The following is a 23129-nucleotide window of genomic DNA, read 5'->3' as shown; positions in this document are numbered from 1 at the left end:
ACACTTTTAACACCGTTGTATTGTTAAAATATTCCCATAATAAGCAGCAATCCACTTTATTTTTTACAGTATAAAAGGTATTTAAAGGATTGTTGTCCATTGTCAGATGTGGTTAACGAAGTTTAAACGGAGCTGTATCCATGTCCAATATTTAACCAAAATAAATATTATGTTATTATATTTAAGATGTGATATTGTAAATATTTTGCACGTTGAATATTAACGTCCTACTGATGCACTTTTCTGTAAGCATAATCTCTAACCCGCAGAGACAAAAATCCCTTTTCCTGTTTGTACAAATGATAACCAGATCTCGGGTTTTATGCACTTTAATAAAATGTCACTTCTTAAGATTTATTGTGAAGTGTTTCATGAAACAAAAAAGTGATCTATGCTCCACAGAATTTCTGGATGACTTTGTTGGTGTTGGAATAACTAGTGTAACACCAGGGTTGTAACTCTTCTAAGTTTGATGGCTTCTTTGGATTGGTTCAAAAATAGAACAGACATAGAATAAATGCCTGCGTCTAACACTGCCTAATAGATATAAGGCTGAAGGCTCCTATCATTTTAAACTGAAGCTCCGGCATCAGGTGACTTCGCTCTTAAACACACCAATCAGACCAAGGCTGATGCAATCACTGATTCATTCATTCATTCATTTATTTATTTATTTTCACTGAAAGGTTAGAGGCGATTTTCAGTTCATGTGAATAAAACATGCTTCTACACATTTTTTTTTTTACATCTTACTGCATAGAGTTTATTTGACAGAAGTTTGACCTTTCTGTAAGATACATCAGATGAATAACTTGATTTTTGTGTAACAGAAGTGTAACAAGTGACTTTATGCATAAAGCATGGCAGATTACAATTACACACAGGAAGGGTTGGAATAACAGGAGTTATTAATGTCTAATGTATATGGATGCCTTGGATAATGATATAGTAGAAGAGAAACTATTTTAGACATAATTCATGAAATGGGCTACAGAATGCAGGTACCTTCATCTGGAGTTAGTCATTAGCTTGGATTAGCCATTTTAATGGCTTCATGCAGGAAACTTAACGCTGCCGTTTGTCTCGTGAGGTAGAGTTTCACTTCTGTGACACTGTGTTACTGACATAATATTATTAGTTTACTGACTCACCTCCTGTCCATAAGCCACACGCTTATATACAGGAGGTGAATACCAGTTAACTGTTTTTGTAACAAGAGTAAAATCAGTTACAGTCAGTCCATCATGTGTCAAACAGGAGGCCGTTTTTAAACTGTAATTAGGTAATGAAATCAATGGCAAAAATTTATTTATGGAAAAAATTCATGACAATTCTGAACTGGCTTTTCCATCCCCACAGGCACAGGTTCAAGAGCATGCCATTCTGCATTTCACTTAACACTGTATATGACAAATTAACCTGCTAATTGAGGGATACTTCAGTCTAATTTGCTGTGAGATTTAACACAACACAGGTGTATGAATAGTCACAACTCTCTAGAGTCAATTTATGCGTAACATGTTCATAATAAAGATAAAAGGCAACAAAGAGGGAATACCAAAGAGACTAAATATTTTCACTGCACAATGCGTCAAAAAAGGAATCGGTCATCTAAATTGAGCAGCAGCCGACACTACTACAAATATGCTAATTTCTTGAGACGATGTGGTCCATGAAACATACAGTATATCAAACTTTAGGTGTGCAAAAAAGCATCTCACCTGTGTCTGTGTCAGTATATGCAGACAGTATATATTTGTCAAAAGTACTCCAAAGACTACTCTAATAATCGCTGGAAAGGTTAGCATGTGCCATGCAGATTTGAAATACAAATGTAACGCTGTTCAGTTTTGAGTCATGAAGCACATAAAACAGTCATGAAGGAGAAATAAACTTGAGTATTTCACAAAATATAAAAGAAAATGTGCACTGATAAGCCATGATATAAACATGAGTTGTATCCTAACTATATTTGGCTTAAGTGTATGTATAGGTTTGAAGACAACAGATTCAACGTTTAAAATTATGATTAGCATTAATTATGACTAAGGCAATTAACAAAGTATTTGTGTGCTAAACTTGCAAAAGCATTTTTATTATATCCTGCATCGACAGCAATAAAGACACCAATGGTTTACTTGCAACAAATATGAATTTGAATTGTTTACCAACCACAAAAAAATATAAATCCACAAAAAATATTCAGTATTGTCATAAGAAGATTTAAAATCTTTTGAAATGTTTGTCCATAAACATGTGACTGGATTGTTCATTGTTCTTGCTCATCACTACAAAGAGGGGGTTTTATAAGTATAGTGACTCAAGAAAAAACATGAAACTTCGGCTGGAGACACTGCACATGCATTATTTATGTGAGGCACTTTCTTGTTTCGTGATTCACTGATGATAAATCCACAGGGTTGAGTCTGTTGTCCGTGTCGGAGTTGGTGCAGGTGGTGTCTGGGTTCCATATCCTTTTCTACTTTGTGTTTTTTACACCCTTAGTGTTTTGGTAACATTACTGAAGATTGTGCCATTGACTGCAAACAGAAGGAACAAAACATTTTTTTTCTCCCCCATGTACATGTCACAGATATACAAAACAACAAGGACTAAGTTTAGCTCATGTGAAAGTTGTCCGACGTATGTTTCTGGTTTATATTGAAGTAAATTTTCTCAGACGAAGTTGTGCTAAGGAAAAATTCAATCCCACCTGATCGATCCATTACTACCAAAAATCAAATACTAACAGTGTAGATTTGACACTACACTTTTCCCCAAAGATAAGTTCTATATAGAAACTGAGCTACTTACCTTACTGCAAAAAGTACTCAAAGTGTAATCAAAATTTGCAAATAGATGTTAAGGCTGCAGCCAGTGTAAAACGCAGATTAGTCATGTGTTATCACACGTTTATTATTGTGCATGCCATATATTTATTACCACATAAATCAAATTGAGACAGTAATATACATTACTGTATGTTTTCTGGTTGGTAAATTGCAAAGCAACACAATTACATTGCATGGATTAATGTCTAATCTATGTAATGTATGCTGTTTTAATTGGTTTTATTTATTGAATTATTATCAACATGTCTATTACCATCTGGCGAAGGGACTGCCGATGAAAACTAACCCTCAGCTAATTCGGGCATATTTGCTTTCTGTTCAGAAATGTTGATCAATGTGCACTGTCTCTTTAAAAATAAAGAATTTGAAAAAAAAAAAAAATGAAATTGCTCATTGCTCACTTCTGGCTATTATGGTTGTGAGTATAATCCCCTTCATAAATAGGTAGTGTTTTGGTGAATGGTTTGATTACTGTTGTAAAACAAAGTCTAAGAGGTAGTGCAGTGAAACAGATGTCATTATAAAGGAGACGTCAGTTCACAATAGGCAGATAGAGGGTAAACAGACCCTCTTTCGCAACATCTCTTAAGACGTGCTGAGTGGAAAGGATTCCTCATAAAGCTGACAACTTACCTTCAAGGTCTTTATTGTCTGAGCCCAGTCCATCTGACTAATCTGTGGGATCGCAGTCAGCAGGATACTGCTGGCTTTGTTGGCATTTTCCTTCATCGTCTTCATGACATTGTCAACACAGACCTAGGGCAGGAGGGAAAACAACAACCAATGATTGAATGATACAAATATTACTTTCTTGCGTCAGTCGTTTTATTTCCCAATAATATATCTACACTTGTAGCGTAGTATGAGATGTTTCTCGACTGCTCTCGATTACTTTTAAGGATCAAATTCTTATACACTATATCCATTGTGATAATCAAATTTCTAACCAAAGCAAATAAATAAATAATAGTCTCTCAATACTTTCTGAAGTATCTCCCAAGCTTGTCAGAGGCAATCAGCCACAAGCCTACCATGAGGAAATGGGTACGTACATTGAAAAGACCAAATCATCTCCTAAAAGTTCAAGTGTCTACCAACCAAATGACAACTGCATTTGTTTGTATTACTCAACTATGGAGAAAATACCTTCAACAAATACAATTATTATTTATGTGTTTTCATGGAATTTGCCATTTGCTATATTTGTTTAAAAGAACATTGTTTCAATTACATGATTATTACATGGGAATTGCCTGAAGAGGATAACTCTTTTACTAGTGAACAACTGAATTTTGTCAAATGATGATGATTCTTGTCATATCATCACTTCAAACTCCACTAAACACCGATTTGTCGTACTATTCCAGAGGTGTAATGACACAAGCAAAACTTTATTTCATCTCATGTTCACTTAAGTCACAACAGTTGCAGCTGGAGCTGACAGTAAACCACAGAAATACTGTAGTTGTCAAGACAACAAGAGTGCAGTGGTGCAGATGTCACGAGCGGGCAGACTGCCGTTTCTCTGGAATCCATCTGTGCCCTGCACACCAGTGACTCACTATCATCTTCAGACATTTCACCTGCTTTGTCTAGTATATTAGCAATCATCACATTATTCACATGACTAATACCACATAGGAAAGGGGAAATAAAAGTCAAGACGTCCATGCTTATTCGTCTGCTTTGGTCACATGCAGAAACCGAGGCCTCGGTCAGTCGGTCAGTAAGATTCCTGTATATCACCATGAAATGCTGTGATAATATCTTGTGAATAATTCTTATGAATGATTATTATTAAGCCAGACTTACAGTGCACAGTACAGTTAGTTGCAACACTGTTTCCGGCCTGTGTTTTACTTTACCTCCTGTACCCTTCATTAACCCTTCCCTTTGCTTTCCCTTGCTTTGTTTTCATGTCACACTCAATGACTGGGTTCATGTTTTTGTGGCGTTCGCCTGGAAGACAGTGAAGCTGATGACTCAGTGTGAGTCAGCCTCCTCTGGCAGGGCTTCCACCGGAGGCTGGCAAGGCAAAGCTCCCTTTTGGCGTGGGGGGGGGGGGGGTTAAGGAGGGGGCGGGCAGGAGGTAGTATGAGGCTGTGAGTGAGCAGAGATAGGAGGGGGGGGGGGGGGGGGGGGCGGAAGGATGTGGCGAGTGTTCTGCAACAGGAGGGGGAAGAGGTCAGCTGCAGGAACTCGGAAGTGGAGTTGTGAGTTGGGCTGGATCAGTGACAAATAAGCGAAACTCGCCCACACGCAGTAAACATCAACTGTATTATCCAGAGTGTCTGACAGAGAGTAGGTCACTCACAAGCCATAAGACGCCACAGACTCTCTGATATGAAGCACGAATGGCAAAAGGCCATTCTATCAGACGAAAACAAGTGAAAGATATCTGCTCTAGAAACACTTTTCTTGTTAATGCTATTAAGTTTTAGTGATGTGTATCTTTAGGCAATGCAAAGAAAGCTCAACTGGTATTTCAAATAACTGAAAGTCTTCACAATTACAAAAGCTCTTTTGTTCCCCCATCTACAGTCGACCACTCTTGAACACTCTTCTGTTAATCGGCTGCAGGAGGATGGAAAAACAGAAACTTTCAACAGGACTGCCTCAAAAATGACAGAGCCATTCTAACAAAATATTAATATATATAATAAAAAAAATAATAAAATAAAATATATCCTCTTTTGTTGTCCCTGTTTTTAGAAATCTTCCAAAGCAATCACCACAATATTTTTGTTAAAAGCTAGAAAAAAAAGACAATAAAATTAAGAAATTAAAATAGATTGAAATGTTCTGTGGCAAAACCTGAGAATGGTATACTTCAAAGCACGATCTTTACATACAAAGCCAACCAAAAATCACCAGTGACTGAATATCATTGTTTGTTTTCAGAAAAATCCTACTAGAGCAACCAGATAAGTTCTTTCAACTTTTGTTTTGCTCATAGAGAATAGACCTTCAGCCTCCTGCATGTTTTTGTGGACATGGCCATCTTATCTACCAGTCCTTATTACTTTGATATGCTATGGTGTTGCAATCATATCAGAGTTAACATGGGAGGATACCGTTTAATTGTGCAATAATTGCTTTATTGCGCAGCTTGGCACAAGGACTTTTAATGACACAGCACAATTTTATCTTGAGGAATTTGTTTTTGCTGAGCCCGGTTACGTCTTCAGCCCAGAGGGGTTCCTGGACCCTGGGCTGGGAATGTCTGGTATGGAGTGGCCTGGCCACAGATATACAAACAATATAGAAAGATTTGCTCAGTGTGTGTGTGTGTAGAGAGAGCGGAGAGTAGAGGGAGATCTGGCTCGAGCCCAGAAGGATGATGCCGTACCATATGGTAAATAACTGTTACATACTGAATCACTGCCTGTAAAGATGTAGGCAGTGATTCAGATGTTTGCAATACTCCATCTGGAAAGTTGGTCACTGAGAAAAGATAAAAGTAGAAAACCAGATGACCTACTAAGACATAGTATACAGCTGATATATAACAAAAGTTATCCTGTTTTGCTAAGCTTGGGGTCAAAAAGAGAGATATAAATAAAATCCGATGATAAGTAGTATATAAAAAAATGTATATTTTGTGGTTGTTGTATAGTAAAACGAACAAAGATCAAGGAGGATATGATGTCACCCAACTGTGCATCGCCCCCTTGGACCAACACTGACTCACGAGACACAACAAATCGCTAGAGGTGCCGTGGTAACAAAATGTGGGTGTTAGGACCTCCAGCCTGCCACTTACCGCCTCCTCGTGTTCCTTCCAACAGTCGTAGTCTGTTGCCATGGCAATGCTGGCGTAGCACAAGCCAGCCTCCTTGGCGAGGACCACCTCTGGCACGGTGGTCATGTTGATGACGTCAGCCCCCCACTGCCGGAACATCAGGCTCTCTGCCCGCGAGGAGAAGCGGGGCCCCTCGATGGACAGCATCGTCCCGCGCACGTGGCACTTGACGCCCAGGCTGCGCGCCACCTCCACCAGAACCTGCACCACGACAGAAGAGCTAATGAGCGTCTCCGATGAAGCTAATGAGGAGGAGCAGTGAGGAAGAAGGGACTCACTGCTCACATGGTTTCAACGGTTATTCAACACATCTGGACTGTTGTGTTAGATAAATAAATAAATCACCGCCTGCTAAGCTGTATGGTATCTGCTGATCTGTAGACTGTGTGCAGACTAGAGGAGCAGATATTTATCCTAAAAATAGAACTGCCCGCAACACAAGATGCTTTTTGTGGACTTAATCATTTTGGTACTGTTGAAAGAAATTGTGCATCAACAGCAATATTATGGTATCATTATTTTCATTTTAAAGAGAATAATTTCCAAATAATGCATCTAATGTATGAGGTACAATAATTAAAGCAGATATCAGTGGAATGTTTTTGTTAATATAAGTCCTAAATAGTCCTATTTTCCGTCAGCAATCACTTACATGAAGTATTTCAGCCTAAACACGAGTCTCTCCGTCACTCTGCTCTGCTGTAACCCGAGGAGAAAATTTTCCTTGTGGGATACAAGTGTTATCCAATGAGGAGAGAGAACGGCATGAAGGGCTGTGTGTGCAGCCAAGGGATGCGCGTGAATGTGGTGACGTAGCACGAGGACCAATTGATGCCTGACAAGGGCGGGGGCTGCTAACTCATGGTGCGTTCAAAGAAACTCGTACTTTGTGTTTTTCCTTCCTGTGAAGTCATACCAGTTCGATCTGGTACGAGTTCACGGGTCGGAAGTTACGAGTGGCCGTTATAGGGAACTTTCACAGACAACAGGATGGTAAAAACACGAGCTACGGGTTACCTGGAACGCTACCAAGTCGTAGTTGTGACTTGAAGCTGTAACTTACGGTTTCAAAAGCCTGCCTTGAACGCAGCATTAGCCGAAACGGCCGTGAAGCTGATATCTGCTTTAACCTATTCATAAATTTTATTTGTAAATGGCTTTACACACAAGACATTAATCCTGTTTGCTATCATATGGTTGAAAATACAAAAAATATAAATTACCGCAATCAATTAAAATCATTAAAACTTACATTTTAGAACAAACAATCCTAAGTTCAGACAGAGCAGGAAGACACATCTGTGACATGGGATACATGTACAGGTATCTGTAGACTCACCTCTCTGGTCCTGTTGCAGAAAGGCTCGGCCATGGGGATGTGACACACACCTGGAGGACTGGAGGCCTGTCCGTCAAACAGTGTCTGAGCTCTCTTGGTTGTCCTGGCAAAAAGAGACAAATGGGAAGCACAAAGATTAAGTATCAAGACCAATTACAAATGATCTTGGGTTCAGTTGTTCCAAATGACCCTAACTCACATTAAGTAATGATTTAGATTGATATGTTTCGACTGTTTCCAGAGCCTAAAAAAAAGACAACATACGAACACTGGTGGACACAAACATTTGTCAACATGGAGATGAAATAATATTATGAACCAAGCAGCAAGTGTATTCTGTGTTACTTATAATTTTAATAAAAAACAGCCTCAATGTTGGTAATAAACTACATGTTTGCTTTACATGAGTGGCTGAATTGTTTCTATTAATAACCTATTTGAATGCTATGAATGAATGGTCCTTTCACAGCCATCTAGGACTATGAAAGCGTTTAGAGAACAGCAGCACCCTGCTCTCCATCTTCATGCCGACAACTTTACTCCAGTTTCCAGCTCTGCTGAGTCAGTGGGGTTCCCACAGGCACAGCGCCAGTCTGCCTCCCCACCTCTTTATGGAGGCCGTTCAGGACCACAGAGGGGACTGACTCACTCAGCCCACTGACCGAAGAGTATCGAAGTGCCTGAGCGTGCCAGCAGCCTCGCAGGCCTCCTCTGTAAACACTGGGTTTTATGAGGGTTCAGTAATAATAAAGTTTGTGCTGTAGTTTGATCAAAAAAGGTTGATCTCCAGTCAATGCTCATTCACGGCACAGCACTGCATTCCTTATGTTTTCATAGGGATCAGCAAGTCATACCAATTATCTCAGACATCCAAAATATGCATCTTTCCGTCAACAGTGATCTATTAGTTTGTTGCCCAACCCTATCTCTTACTCATAACCGTGGCACTGTTCGACTAACGTGCTTAACTATTTTCAGCCACAGCTCCACCCTGCTGAAAAATCAATAACACTAGTGTGTGGCATAAACCATGAGCGCAGTACAATGCTTGTTTATGCTATAGAGGGCAAGTTAACTCGGCCTGGCATTTCATTAGCTGTGTCATTTCAGAATCGCTGTTGCACTGAATGTTGAATGGATATTTATGGACTACACTTATCAAATTTTTTTTTTAATTCCTAAAATGCAAGAAGCATGTGCTACAGTCAACCTACGCATTCAATTTTTTTTGGATGGATATTGGGAGTATTTGCAGTGATAGTGTATATCTGAGTGAAACCGTTTTCATTTCCTCCAGTTCTGATTTATATTTCCACGCAAGTCCTATTTATATATTGTTTATAAAAGAAAGAAGATTATTTTAATATTTATGTTAAGCAGAATGAGATTTTGCTTTTTTTTTTAAAAAACAAACAAACAAAACAGTCTCATTATCACTAAACTAGATGAGGTCATTTTGTTTCATCTCATAATCAACCACATACTGTACACCCAGATCAACTGGATTAAATAAATGTTTGTGTTTAGGTGTGACTCGACCCAGAGCAGGAAATTCTGCATTTTTTTAAGGGCACAAACCAATGCGAAAATGAAAACAAGAGAATCTAAATCAAAAAAAGGTCAAACTTAAAAAAGGATTTGGAACAAAAAGCATTTTAAGGCCTGTGTGTGAGACTGTAAAGCTTAAAACTCAACAGGCGCCAGGAGCGCTAACCTACATCCGTAACTAAACAACCAAGTGCTTGGTCTGGAGTCACCACAGAAAACAAGTAAGCAGAGGTCATGACAACAGTTTTGGCATCAATAAAGTGAAGCCTTCAGAAACAAGCTGTCACATGTTGCGGGACAAGTCTGAGCAGGTCCCAGCAAGCAACTTCCTCATTTCTGATAAATAGATCGTGTCTGTGCTTGATAGTGGTAGTCGGGCTATTCACTGGCTTCACCAGCGCTCGCAAGCAAAGCCACAGACAGCATGCTAAACATGCGCATGAGAATACAGGGTAACACACCGACACAACAATGGGAAGACAGTTTATTACTCAATTCATTCTCAGTTCCACCAACTCACTGCTAACAAATAAGCCATGCTGTTTAAACAGCACCTCTCCCACTCACATATTGAGTTATTGAATGGAATTTGTGCAATCAGCCGACTACGACAGCACAACCTTCCCACAGGGTCACGCTCCTTGTATACCACACGTAAGAACATATTACGTGCACGGCCTGAGATCAGATACTGCTGAGAAAGTATGTTTTTCTCATGATGGGATATTCTCAACCTGACCAGTGTTTTAACTGTGAAGGAAGTGTTCAGAATCACCTGTTGCAATTCAAGACACTGAGACGGAGTACCTGCTGTTATCATGTTGTGTGATCACTAGAAAGGTGGTGTTTTGTCTAAGGACAACAACTAAATATAGATATTCATTTTCGCTTGAGGGCATCAGAAAAACAAACAACTTGTGAACATAATGGTAGCCAGTATAGTGTAGATGTCACTTACGAAGCAACATTATAATTCTTTTGGAGTTGTGTTTGTGGCCTCCTGGTGAATAGAAGTCCATTATTCACTCTCTTTATTCTGGTTTCTACCAACTTGCTCAGTCTGGTGAAAGTAAATCTAGTCCGAGCATGTGTAATTGTATGTTTTATAATTCAATGAATCATGTCTAACGCAACTGTATAGATACATATATTTTTATAACTCAATGGATCATGTCAATCACAACTGTATAGATATATACTATATATTTATATTTCAATGAATCATGTCAATCGCAACTGTAATAATATATATATATATATATATATATATATATATATATATATATTTTTTTTTTTTTTTTTTTTTTTTTTTTTTAATAATGATGTCCAATCCTGCAATTATGTAAATGTACTTATTTTGTTATCTACCGGTCCTCTGTCTTTATGGACTTTTTATGTTTAATGTTTTTATGTAGGTATATTTACAGTGAGTAGTTCACTCACTGTCCATTAATATGCACTGTCCCGACTAAATAAACAAATAAAGTAAAGTAACTCCCGAGAGCAATATCTGGCTCTTTAGCTGCTAACTGTACCACTGGCTTCATCAGTTAGTCGCCATCTGTGTTTGTCTCCCTGGACACGCAGCAGTGGTAGGTGCAGTGGATGTTTTTCAAATATCTTTCGCTGAAAATCGGCCTCTGCTGTTGCTAAAAATGACTCAGAGGAGTACGAATGAACCGAAACAGTACAGACAGTGAGCTGAGGTTTTGTTTTGTTTTTTGAAAGCTCCAAAGAAGCAAAGAGGATGTGCAAATTCTGTGATGATAACAGTGATGATGACACCCTGACGGTTCATCCCTGGGCGTGACACCTGTCATATCATGACATTTTCATTTGATAAATTATTATAAAAAACAATTTTAACTGGTGTAAGTACAATATAACAGCAGTAGTACTTATTACACACTTATTACTGATTCACTTTTATAAACCGAGTGATTTACAGATGACATTAGCCCAGTGAAATGAATGAATGAGAACTGGCCACAGAGTGATACACTAACACAGAACATGGACAGACAGGAAGGAACTTCAGCCGTTTACAAAAATATCTCTGTAGCAAACTTTCCTCAAGCTCTGTCACCATAGTAGTAACAGTTCCCATAGGTAAAATGTCACAGCAACTACACTTTTCACTCTCGAGCCCCAAGCAATCTGCGACACTTGAGAGCTCGACAAAATATCAAACAGACGTTAATAGTTTTTTTTTCTTCCTGCTAGACAGGATGGAAAACAAATATTGGCTTTGACAAGTGTGTCAAACTCAGCAAGTCAAGTCCTCGACACTCTTTTCATGGAGTTTGCTCTAATTGTTGTAAAGTGACACCTCTTGTACGACTGTTACATATTAATAAGTTACCTTCTCGCACAACGTAATAATTGAATGTGATAATTACTTTTTGACACACCTACAAAAATAGGAGTTGTAAAGCTTGTAATGAGTGTACATTCAGTTACTACTTCTGTAAAATTAGAAACATATTAACGCTGACAAAGATTTTCGCATGTCTGTGAGATCCGGTTTCACGTACACATGATTGCATCCCATCATTTCTACAGATTCGTCAGCTGCACATTCATGCTGCCAATCTCCTGTTTGAGCACATGCCGAAGTGTTCTATTGAATTCAGATCTGGTGACCGGGGAGTACACTGCGCTCATTGTCATGCCCATGGAGGCAGTTTGAGATGACTTTTGTCTTGCAACATGGTGCATTGCCGTGCTGGAAATAGCCATTAGAACATGGCAAAATCTGGTCAGGCCCATCTGCATGCCACCCCCACCCCCACCCCCCTCTGTCTCCTGTCTTTTCTGTCTACTTCTCCCCTGTCAAAAGGGCAAAATGGCCGAAAATAAACCTTACTCTCTCACTCTCATTCAGAAAGTGACGCAAAGTGTAAGTGGACACTATTCTACCTTGACCTTGGAGGTGAACTTGTAACATATTTAGGGTTTTCTTCAGTTCCCTTTCCAACATTCAAAATTAACCTTGCAAGGCAGCTGGATAACAGGAATCGATTTTGTCAAGCTTTTTGCTTGTGGCCAAACCACAGTGGTTCGGACTAATCTGCATCCGTCGAGCGAGGAACTATGGCAGTGACACAGAAGCAACAGTTGTAGTATTTGTGAGAGAGGCTTTTACGTGCATATCCTCCTCACAGAGATAGCAAGAATGCAAACTAGCTTTCAAATCTCCTCAGGCTTCAGTTTGTTGTTATGTTGCGCTTCCTCTTTAGCCCGCTCCTGCAGCATCATATGATAGACAGATGATTCAACCAATCACCTGCCAAATATGTGGAAGCGCCTGCCATCTCTCCCCCAACACTTTACAACAAAGGCTTTGCAGACAATTCTGTGTGACAAACCATCTGGCGGAACAGGTTAATCCCTCTATTTGATCGGTAAGCAATTTTCCTCTCATTGCCTCATCAAGGGAGGTACAGTACCAATAGGAAATAGCAAAACCCTTAGTAAATGCGGTCCGGAACATCAGCTGCTCTGAGATTCTCTTATAGCCTTGACTACACAAACACTTTCTTCCTTATCTCTTTGGACAACGCCTCTTTTCTTTCTCCTGTCCATGTTCGCACAATTACAATAAAAAGCACAATCTCCATTTAAGTGGGGTGAATGTCTAACTGTGAGTTTAAAGACACGCGTGACATTAATTTAAGACAACAGTCTGCTGGAAATCTCATTACAATCCATTCACATCACCACTCCTAAGGAGTGCCAGTGATTGTGGTCAGTCCATTTTAGCTGATCTTTGTGGAATGAGCAAGAACTTGGTTCTTTTCATAGTGTCTTTAATTTTATGGAAAACAAACATGAGGCACATCAGATATGTTTGACAGAAGTGTAAAGTTTGCAATGAAGAATAGAGCTTTTGTCTCAATTAAGTTTATTTTCTTATGTGTCAAGAGCTGGCTGTGCCAACAGCAGGCAGTCAAACAAGTTTATCATCTGAAGTGCATCTGCTGTCTAACTGCTGCCAAATTAGACAGTAGTTTTGTTGTTGTTGTAGTGTAAGAGAGTCACTTTGGCAAAATTGACAAACAGCTTTGTCCAATTAGTTAATTTCCCATCAATGGGGTAGAACCCGAAACACTTCCACACACTGATTCTCAGATGTTTTATTGTGGCGATTGGCCACTCAGACTGGCTTTGCATTTACCGTCCCTAAACTTGCTGACAACCCACTAATATTATAGGTCAGTGGGGCATGCTTTAGTTCATACTGATACTGAAGATTTAGAGCACCACCTGTTGGATTACAAGGCAAACTGCTTCAAGCTGTCAGACTGTGCATGTTGAATTCAGTCTGAATATTAGCATTTACCAGGAGCTGAAGAATATTTTTTTGTCTAAAAACTGACAGCCATCTCTGTCTGTACCTACTACTTTTACTGCCGCATTTAAAAAAAGAACCTCCTTTTAAGTTTTGCCAGTTAGCCCTAAACAAAAAAAGCTCACAATAAAAATATATGTGAATGGATTTTGAAAACAAAAACATTTTTGGGTAATAATACAATAAAAGAACTGTATAAATCCCCTGAGAACTCCCTTCTATTATTTTCTTTCCTCTTCCGATTCCTGTTCCTTTTGGCCAAAACATCTATCCTGTTACTGTAAGAGTATTTAAGTCCTGGGAGAATATGAAAGCAAAACAAAAACAAAGACTTGAGCCATGACCTCTGTGTCACACTCACCTGTCAATGAACTGATCTATGATGACAATGTCTCCTGGCTGAATCTCCTCCCGCAGAGAGCCACAAGCCGTGGTGACCAGCAGATGAGTACAGCCCTCCTCTCTCAGTGCCCAAATATTGGCCTGGTAATTCACATTGGATGGCATTATGGTATGTTGTCTCCCATGCCTAGAGATAAGAAAAAGCAGCATTAGAGATAAACATGGTTAACACTGATTTAAGTTTTAGAAAAATATGAAAACATACAGCCAAGAACACGTGTCTCTAGTTTTTAAATTGATTGAAATGTTATGCAAGAAACAATCCAGTTGCTCCAGTAGATCAAATAAGTATATTTAATAACGCTTTTCCACTAGATGGTGCCAACAGAAAACAAAATTCACACATTTTAAGGTAAAGCATACCAAGCAACCTTTCTTACCTTGCAAGGAGCACACATTCCACATTTTTAATCTTCCCCAGTATCAGGGCATCAGATGGCTGTTTAGGAAGAGAAGGATAATCAATTTATAAATGAACAGTAGCTTCAAGAATTATATAGCTAACTGATGAAAAAATGTCTGTAGAGCAGTTTCAAAGAAACTTCAATCTACAAATTCACTAACCTTTCCATAAGGTGTATCAACGTAGCGTTCAGTCCTTCCCTCCAAGATGTCGGGATCATCAAGTCCTGAACCACCAATAATTCCAATCTAGACAAAAAATGAAAGACATCAACAGTTAAATGTATATAAAAAAAAACACTTTAAAAATAATTACAAACACTTTAAGTTGTGTTTTTCAGTATAGAGAAATGTGGTCAAGGATAAAAACACAAAATAGCAACAACAACAAAAACAGTTGAGTCAAACTGTATGAGCACACATTCAAATGAACCCCAGGTTCATTTGCAATTAACAAACAACTCGAATGACGAGACTTGAGGCTGTCGTTTCGCTTCAAGGCCGTAAGCCGCCTGTGTTTGTACATAGTGTATTTACTGTTTATAGTCAACAACAGATAAATCTATTTACTCAAGTAACATACATATACATGAGCTTCACTACATTTCATATGCAAATACTGTAAGGCTACACCCAATGATTATATGTCTGATCAATTGATCATTCATTCATTTATTTATTGTGTCATACTGACAGGTGGTTTTACTATACTTATATAAATGATAAGGTTGTTGAGGAGTTGTGCTGCCCTATGCTTACACAATTGCATCATTGCATTATACAGGTGGGTGTTTCTGTTGTTTATCCTACTCACACTGATATAGCTATAATAGGATGGATAAAATAACAGACTTCTCTGAAACAGCAAAATGATCATGAAAATTAACCAACACGTCTTGTACACCAGCATTCCCAAATGTTCTTAATAGTATAACTTTCATACAGATGAGACTGATCACTGATGTCAATGACAACAAGTAAACCACCAAAATATTTTTAAGCACTCTTGACTTCATATAAAAGGTTAAACTCATGTGTGAATATACTCAATGCCACAATCTGCATTGTGATTAACATCTTATACTATTCCATGCTGATTTTAAGCTTTCCCACCCTCTTATCTATGAGACCCTTGCTATGGATGATAGTAGTGACTCCAGGATGCAGGATGATAGTAGTGCTGGTGACTAGTAGCAAAACAGTCTCTAACAAGCTGGAGTTTGTTGTGGCCTGAGCTCTTGGGGTGCTGAAGATGAGGATTTCATCTGAGCACATGTTCCTGAACTCCAGCGCTGGTGGTGACTCTGTAAAAGTTTCTCATTGTGGCTTTGCTACTTCTCTACTTGGGGACGTGTATACACCTTTTCACTCCTGTCTGACAGCATGGTGACATCTGCCTGCTACAGTCTGAACACGTTTCACAGCAAGTGTGTGTGTCTGACACGGTTCACCTGAACACAACACACATAAACCTACACAAGCCTGACAGTTAGCCTGCACATGTTAGCTTGTGCCTTTTTTAGATAACCTCATTCGCTTTAAAGCCTGCACATTGTAGCTTGTACTAAAATGATGCTAACATGTCAGAGCTTCTTTTTTTTTCCCGCACTTTGGGTTAGTCACAGCTGCACATCTGGCGTGGTACTACCTAGCCATGCTTTCTCATTGATTTACTCTCTGCTCGCGTGTCCAAACGCACAATGTTCAGTCAACACGATTTAAATACGTGATATTAAAGTTTCATTTATTACCTTAATGGGAGCCGCGGAAGCCATGACGATTGTCTTCTTGCCTGTAAAAGTGACGATATTACCAAGTCCTGTGGAAGAAGCTTTATAGCCACATACCGCTGACAACATCCGTCAGAGCAACGGACCAAACATTTGTCTTCCTGTTTGGGTTGTTTGCTTTCAAAATAAAAGCTTGAAGCTAAATCTACATTCACTGGTTGTTTTAGGTTAATTACCTTATCTTTTTAACGGATGAACCTTGCCCAAAACAAACTACACTATTTATTTGCATTTTAATTTACCTCGAGGGACACAAGGCACGTAACAGACAAACCAAAACATATTTTAATATTTTGAAATGGCCTGCACCCTGAGTGAAGAATGGTGTGTGTTTTGTAGTAATAGACTAAAACATACAAAGCAAATGCAATATAGTAATTTCATGTATTTTATAAACATGGTTGAGAACATTTTGATCTTAGAGAATTATTTTTTGTTTTGTTTTTTTAAGTAAACCATCAGTGCTGCAGTGACACTGCTATGAATCTCTTTCCCTATATATTGATATATTTTTAAAACTCAATTTTATGTAAAAAACAAACAAACAAACAAAATACAAAAAAAGAAGAAAGAAAAAAAAATTCATTATTCAATTGCCTGCCTAAGATTGAGGTAATCAGGCTTACAATAGAATTTAACAAAGAAGAACAAGGGGTTAAGGAAATGAAGGTGAACAGCTGTTTGCATCTTTGGGCGATACAAGAACCAGGCAGGAAACTGTTACTGTGCTGAGCTAGCATGTTATTTCAGGACTTCTTCTCCTGATAAAACTACAAATCTATAAAATTGGAAGTATTGCAATATTGTTATTAGGCCTGTACCTAGGGACCCCTCCTAGATGAATTGAAGTGCCTTGCATGTACCAGGGTGATAATGTGGCTACGGCTCTCATATCAACATGCCACAGTGTAAACTGTAATAATAAATAATAAAGCTACAAATCTGTGCAGAGAAATGTACTGTGTATTTCTTTCCCAGTTGTATACCTTGGCTTTAACTATCTTTAATCTAACTGAAAGCTGAAAGACACAATAAAGTAAAGTGTGGTGGATATCTCAGCACACTAATCATCTGCTCAGTGTTGTATCAGATCCTTTTACAAGAATTAGGGCTGCAGCCAAAGATTATTTCCATTACTGTATTTCAATCTGCTCAAGATGACATCTTCAGATGTTTTGTCTGACCATCGGTTTAAAACCCAAAAATTGTCAGTTCAGTCATATGTAACAAAACAACAAATTCTGCTATTTGAAAAGTTGTAACTCAGAAAAAAAACAATTACATGAATTTCTTACTTATCAAATAATTGCAATCTTATTTGCTGTTGACCAAACTAATCAAATTATTGATTTATCATTGCAGTTTTTTATTTTGATACTTTTGTTATGCTTTTTATTTTCCCAGGCATCAGTCTTAAAATGTAATTTATCTCGAGCTCTGGGCATGTGAACAACAATGAATTTATGCACATTTACAATTATATCAAAAATCTATTGTACTGCCAAACTATACTTAATAGGACTGACAACAGTTTGACTTTATATAGTCATACATGAAACAAACACAAAACCAACATTTACAAAAAAGCACACAGCGTTGATCAATGCATTTTATTTTTAAATAAAATACAATACAAAAGTCTGTAGATAACAACTACTCCATGAGCACCTGGTACAAATTGTTTTGAAGAATGTAGTTGAGTTATGAACCAAATAAAAGAATTACTCTACCCAACATTATCCCTGAGAGTACTTCGCAAAAATAAAATTCATTCTGAAATAAGAATTGACACTTGAAAAAAGTAAAACTCCCAACATCACTCAGATGTGCCTGGTATTATACGTAGTGGCATGTTGCACTTAATAGCATTGTTTCAGGTGTTAGTCAACACAATCAAAATCTAAAACTTGAGTCTTTCCTCCGATGATCATCCCTTTCCAGTTCAACACATGTATCTCCGTCACATATTCCAGAGTTAAATGAGCAGTCACTGTGGAGACAATCGTGGTATTTCATTAGGGATATGCATATTCCTCATATCCATGAACAGTTTTATAAAATAATCCTGGCAGGTATTAGCAGCTGAGCGGCAATCGATCTGTTTCCACCATACGCAGTGGGAATCATGACTTCCATAACTAGAGCAGAGAGGGAAGAGCGCCAGTGTCCACCGGGTCATCAGTGGTATTATCAATAGCCGTGTCCTTATCAGCAGTGCTGGCCTGGGTAACATTGTCATTAGCCAAAGAATCACTGTCACTGTCAATGGTGATGACTGTAGGTGAGTGCTTCTCTGTGCGCTCATTACTCTTGTGCCTTTTGCTTTTCTTCTTGTGCTTCTTCTTTTTCTTATGGTGGCGTTTGCTGCGTTCGTTTGAGTTTTCCTCATTAACTAGTTCCACGCTCACACTCCTGCTAGTCTTTCTCGACCTCTCTTTGGATTTTTTACGACGCTTCTCTTTACTCTTCTTCTTGTGTTTTGTTAACAATGTGGAGGAGTCACTTTCATGCTGGGGTCTGGAAAGTGCGTCTTTGGACGGTTCCTCTAAATGTCTAGTTTTGTATTTTCTCTTTCCACCAGGCTTATCATCGTGGGACCTCCTTCTTGCCGAAGGGGAGCGACTGCTGGAGCAGGATCGAGAATGCCTACGGTCCCGTCTCCGCGAGTCTCTGCTGCGGCTCCTGGAGCGAGAGTATGAGTGCCTGTCTGAGTACTTGCGACTACTGTAATAGTAGGACCGCCTCTCTGTATAATGCAGCCCACTGTCATTTCTCTCTTGGCTGTAACGTCGATATGTGTGGTAGCTCTGATAGCTGTCCTTCTTTCTGTAATTACTATCATATTTAGAATACTGATCTCTGCCGCTGAAGTTAGAATAATCTCTTTCCCTGGGATGAATGCTGACGCTATTCTGGGAGATTTCTGGACTCCTGCTAGAGTGTCTGCGCTCTCTACTCCTTGACCTTCTCCTTCTCCCATGGTCTCTGTCCTTTGACAAGTTCCTCTCCTTAGATCTCTCATTACCATCAAAACCTCTATGTGTGTCCTTTCTGTTTGACTTACTGGAAGTCTTGTGTCTGCCAGCTCTCGGAGAGCTACGTCTTTCCTTTGAATCCAACTGATAATACTGCTCAGTGTCTTTATTTTCGGACTGTCCAGCCCCACTGGGATCGCTGCTCTGTGAAGCTGGAGGGCTGACACTGCAGAAGCGGATGTGTTGAGGTAAAAGAGGCACGTCCTTAATATCTTCACTGCCAAACTCATCCGAGTCAGAGGAGAGCTGAACCAGCTCAGGAGTCCTCTCTACTGTTGGCTTGACAAAGCCGACAATGAGACAGTCCTCGTTGTCAGAAGACAAACACTCTTCGATGTCAACGTCACCCTGAGTCATATTTCTTTGGTTTTGGGGACTCATTTGCTGTGGAGAACCCCCAAACTCGTGCGTCTCCTCCTCTGAGCTACTGTCTGTGTCTGAGTCTAGGATTGACAGACGTTCTGTCCTGGTCTGCTCTGCTGTGGTCGAATATGACGGCCCAGGTGTCTCATCGTCCCACACAGACTGACTCAGAGAGGACATGGAGTCTCGTGAGGGATCCAGATCCAGAGAGTTTTCCTCATCCTCTGAAATCGCTATTACAGATGAGTTGGAGCTGCTGTCTTCATTTGAGGAAGGGGCTGGACAGTCGTAGACAGCATGCTGGTCGTAGGCCTCCATATTGAAGGGGGACCTTGCAAAGCTGAGGAACTCATGCAGGAAGTGCTCTGTCCGCGCCTGGATGAATGGCCGCAACTCTTCCTGAATAGCTGCATCCTCCATATCATAACGTGTTAAACGTGACATGATGATGTGCAGAACTATGTTAACCAAAGAGCCGTGGGAGCCGTACAGCACATTGAGTTCCCGTTTTAGCCAGGGGACCAGTCTGTGCAGGCAGGCGGGATTTCTTCGGTAGAATTCAGCCGAGGTGTCACGTGAGCGGCCGCCATCACGCACAGTCCGAACCCTGACCCCTTGTCGGTACAGTTCCCTCCTGAAGTTGATCATCTCCCGCTCTCTGACATTGTTCACTGCCCGGCCTTCACTCGCAGCTCTCCTCTTGGCTGCCAGCCTCATCATCATGCGCCGGATGTAACGGTCCTGCCGCTGTTGCTCAGTGTTCGTTGAGGCTTCAAACATTACTCCGTTGTCTGGAAGCGGAGAGGTCCTTCCACGCATCTGTCGATTGAGTCCAGTGAGAGTTGTGCGGTATCTAAACCGCACTCCCCCAAATGTCCCAAAGGAGCCATTATCTAATGGCTGCAAGTCGTACTTTTTAAAGTCTTGTTCTGATTTTATAGTGTGATAAATTGAATTAAATGGCTGTTTGCATAAAGGGCACTCTGCTTTGTTCTTGGACCACTCATGAATACAGCGGAAGCAGAACTTGTGCAGGCAAAGGTCCAGATACGAAATGTTGTTGAATGTGTCCAAACATATTGGACACTTGGAGTCAGGTGACACCTCTGCAGACATTGCTTTAGGGGTTTTCCTTCTGCCACTCTTCTGGCTCTGCTGCAGGGCAATCTTGATCGCTGACATGATCTGACAAAATGAGAAAAAGAAAGAAAAAAAAAGATACGGTTAAAATAATTTTCAAATTCAATAGTCAAACATTTGCCAATAGGAATGGTGAGGTGACTGTCAAGTGACCTGGCAAGCTCTACAAAGGTGCTGCAGTTGAGTATGAAAATGGACCTTAAAGAAGCTAAATTTTACAATTAACCCTGCAAAAGCACAAAATCCTTATCAAATAATGTATACGCTCAAGTTGAATAAGACTATGAGTATGTAAACTGTGGCAACTACAGAAAACATAGCTAAATTTGTCATATTAAATTAAACATTAATTTTCAAAGTCTCACGGTATATTCATCTGCCTCATTTATGAGCAGTTTTCTTCACATACACTGTGAATGCATCAGTCTCAACCACAATGCCAATGTGAAGTTGTACTATAATAATACCCTGATGTATATCTGAAGGGAACAGAAAAATTAAAAACCATGTGCCTCTATAATGTTGTTGACCAAAACTGCACTTTATGCAGTAGCCTATACATTATCTTGTGATAGACCGAAATGTGGGCTGCTGTAGTGAATTTAAAACAAATGTACCAGGTCAACTCGTTAATTACGTGAATATCATGGTGGAGGAATAGCATGAAAGTAATTTTAACAGGATTCTCTCCTCCAAATATCTTTCCTGCCTGTTTTATGACAATAAAACAATGAAATATAATTTCATCAAGCCACATATTATACTTACATGGTACAATGTTTTTGTTTTATTACTATTCAATACCATGTTACTTTGTTGTATTATGTCTGCTCTGTGCAAATAGCCTACTTGTTAAAGAAACCGCTATTAAAACACTGCAGACCTGGGGCGTGAGAACAAAGAATCGTGTTATATCTAACGTTACTCTATGTTATTGTATATAAATGACACTAAACGGTCAGTCGATAATCAAAATGAGAGCTCAAAAGGAGGGAGCACGAACCGCTGACAGGCATATGGTATGACAGCTCGTAATTCACAACCACTATTCATGAACGTCCCACATTAGGTCACATTTGTGTTTTGACCATAAAAGACTCTGTTATTAATGGCTCGTCGCCTATCGTTAACCTTGGAACACGTTCCACCAATAGAACAAAGTGGGTAACGTTCATATTGAATTTATGAATGGCTTTTCCTTTCAATGCCTTCGATTTTGTTGGTGTTGTCGGTTTGTTAGCTTAGCATAACTATCCCCCATAAGTTAGCCTGTTTGTGAGCGTCCTTTGAGATCCGAGTGGTGTCGCTGAACAGTTTAAATTATATCAGTTTGTGCGTTGACCTATATCAGAGACCTACATTAACCTACATCTGTTTAGTTAGTAATACAGCGGCGCTACTGACGAGTTAAACTCTCAGACTAGTTTGCTGACTGACTTGGTTTGCTAAAGTTAGCACACTAGCTAAGTAGGCTGAGATGCTATCTAGCTTGTTAGCTCGGACGTTTGAAAAAAAAAAAAAAGTTGTGTAATATTAACCTCTGGCGTCCTCAAACACGTACACTGTTGACGGTTAAGGAGCTTTCTTTGTCTTGTAGTTACCGATCCATTTCTACAAGGTTGTCATTCGTACCCAGCTGTTTTGAAGCCTCCAAAGCCTGGTATCGCCTGGTTTTCACTCCCTTCACATCACGACCAAGCGTTCATGTATTCTTTTCTCTTTTTTTGAAATTCAACAAGCTACTTCCGCCTTTCAAAATAAAAGCGACATTTTTTTTAAAAATATATTTTTTTTAAAACCGCACAAAATGAAACACAAATATTACATTTTTATTATACATTTGCTGTACTATAACTTGTAGAAGAACGTTTATCTTTGTTGTTTATGTTGTATGATACCACTATTCCAGTACACACTCACAGTAGCCTACAACATGGATACATCCATGATACACACCTATCTGAAATGTATTCAGTCCTGAATCTTACATTCTTGGTGGTTACAGTAATCAGTTTAGACTGTTTATTCTCACAAACTTCAAAACAAAAGAAACACCTATCCCTGTAAAGTTGAATCAACACCTCTGAATAACATTTTTACACAAT

General features: G+C 39.3%; 1 protein-coding gene across 1 annotated transcript; it reads right to left on the bottom strand.

Moving 5' to 3' along the window:
• Positions 1 to 704: 704 nt before the first annotated feature.
• LOC310995567 (uncharacterized protein) lies at positions 705 to 22735 on the bottom strand. The gene is made up of 11 exons (XM_083984658.1): positions 22563 to 22735; positions 18626 to 21069; positions 17500 to 17505; positions 16448 to 16553; positions 14859 to 14945; positions 14675 to 14733; positions 14254 to 14421; positions 7994 to 8096; positions 6616 to 6855; positions 3486 to 3608; positions 705 to 2540 (listed from the first exon to the last, which is right to left on the bottom strand). The coding sequence occupies exons 2-11, from the start codon at positions 21064 to 21066 to the stop codon at positions 2502 to 2504; spliced, it is 3372 nt and encodes a 1123-aa protein (XP_083840784.1). The 5' UTR covers positions 21067 to 21069; positions 22563 to 22735; the 3' UTR covers positions 705 to 2501.
• Positions 22736 to 23129: the final 394 nt, after the last annotated feature.

The sequence above is a fragment of the Trachurus trachurus genome, assembly GCF_905171665.1.
Source record: "Trachurus trachurus genome assembly, chromosome: 1".
Classification (NCBI taxonomy): domain Eukaryota; kingdom Metazoa; phylum Chordata; class Actinopteri; order Carangiformes; family Carangidae; genus Trachurus; species Trachurus trachurus.
This window is presented reverse-complemented; position numbering and strand designations above follow the sequence as displayed.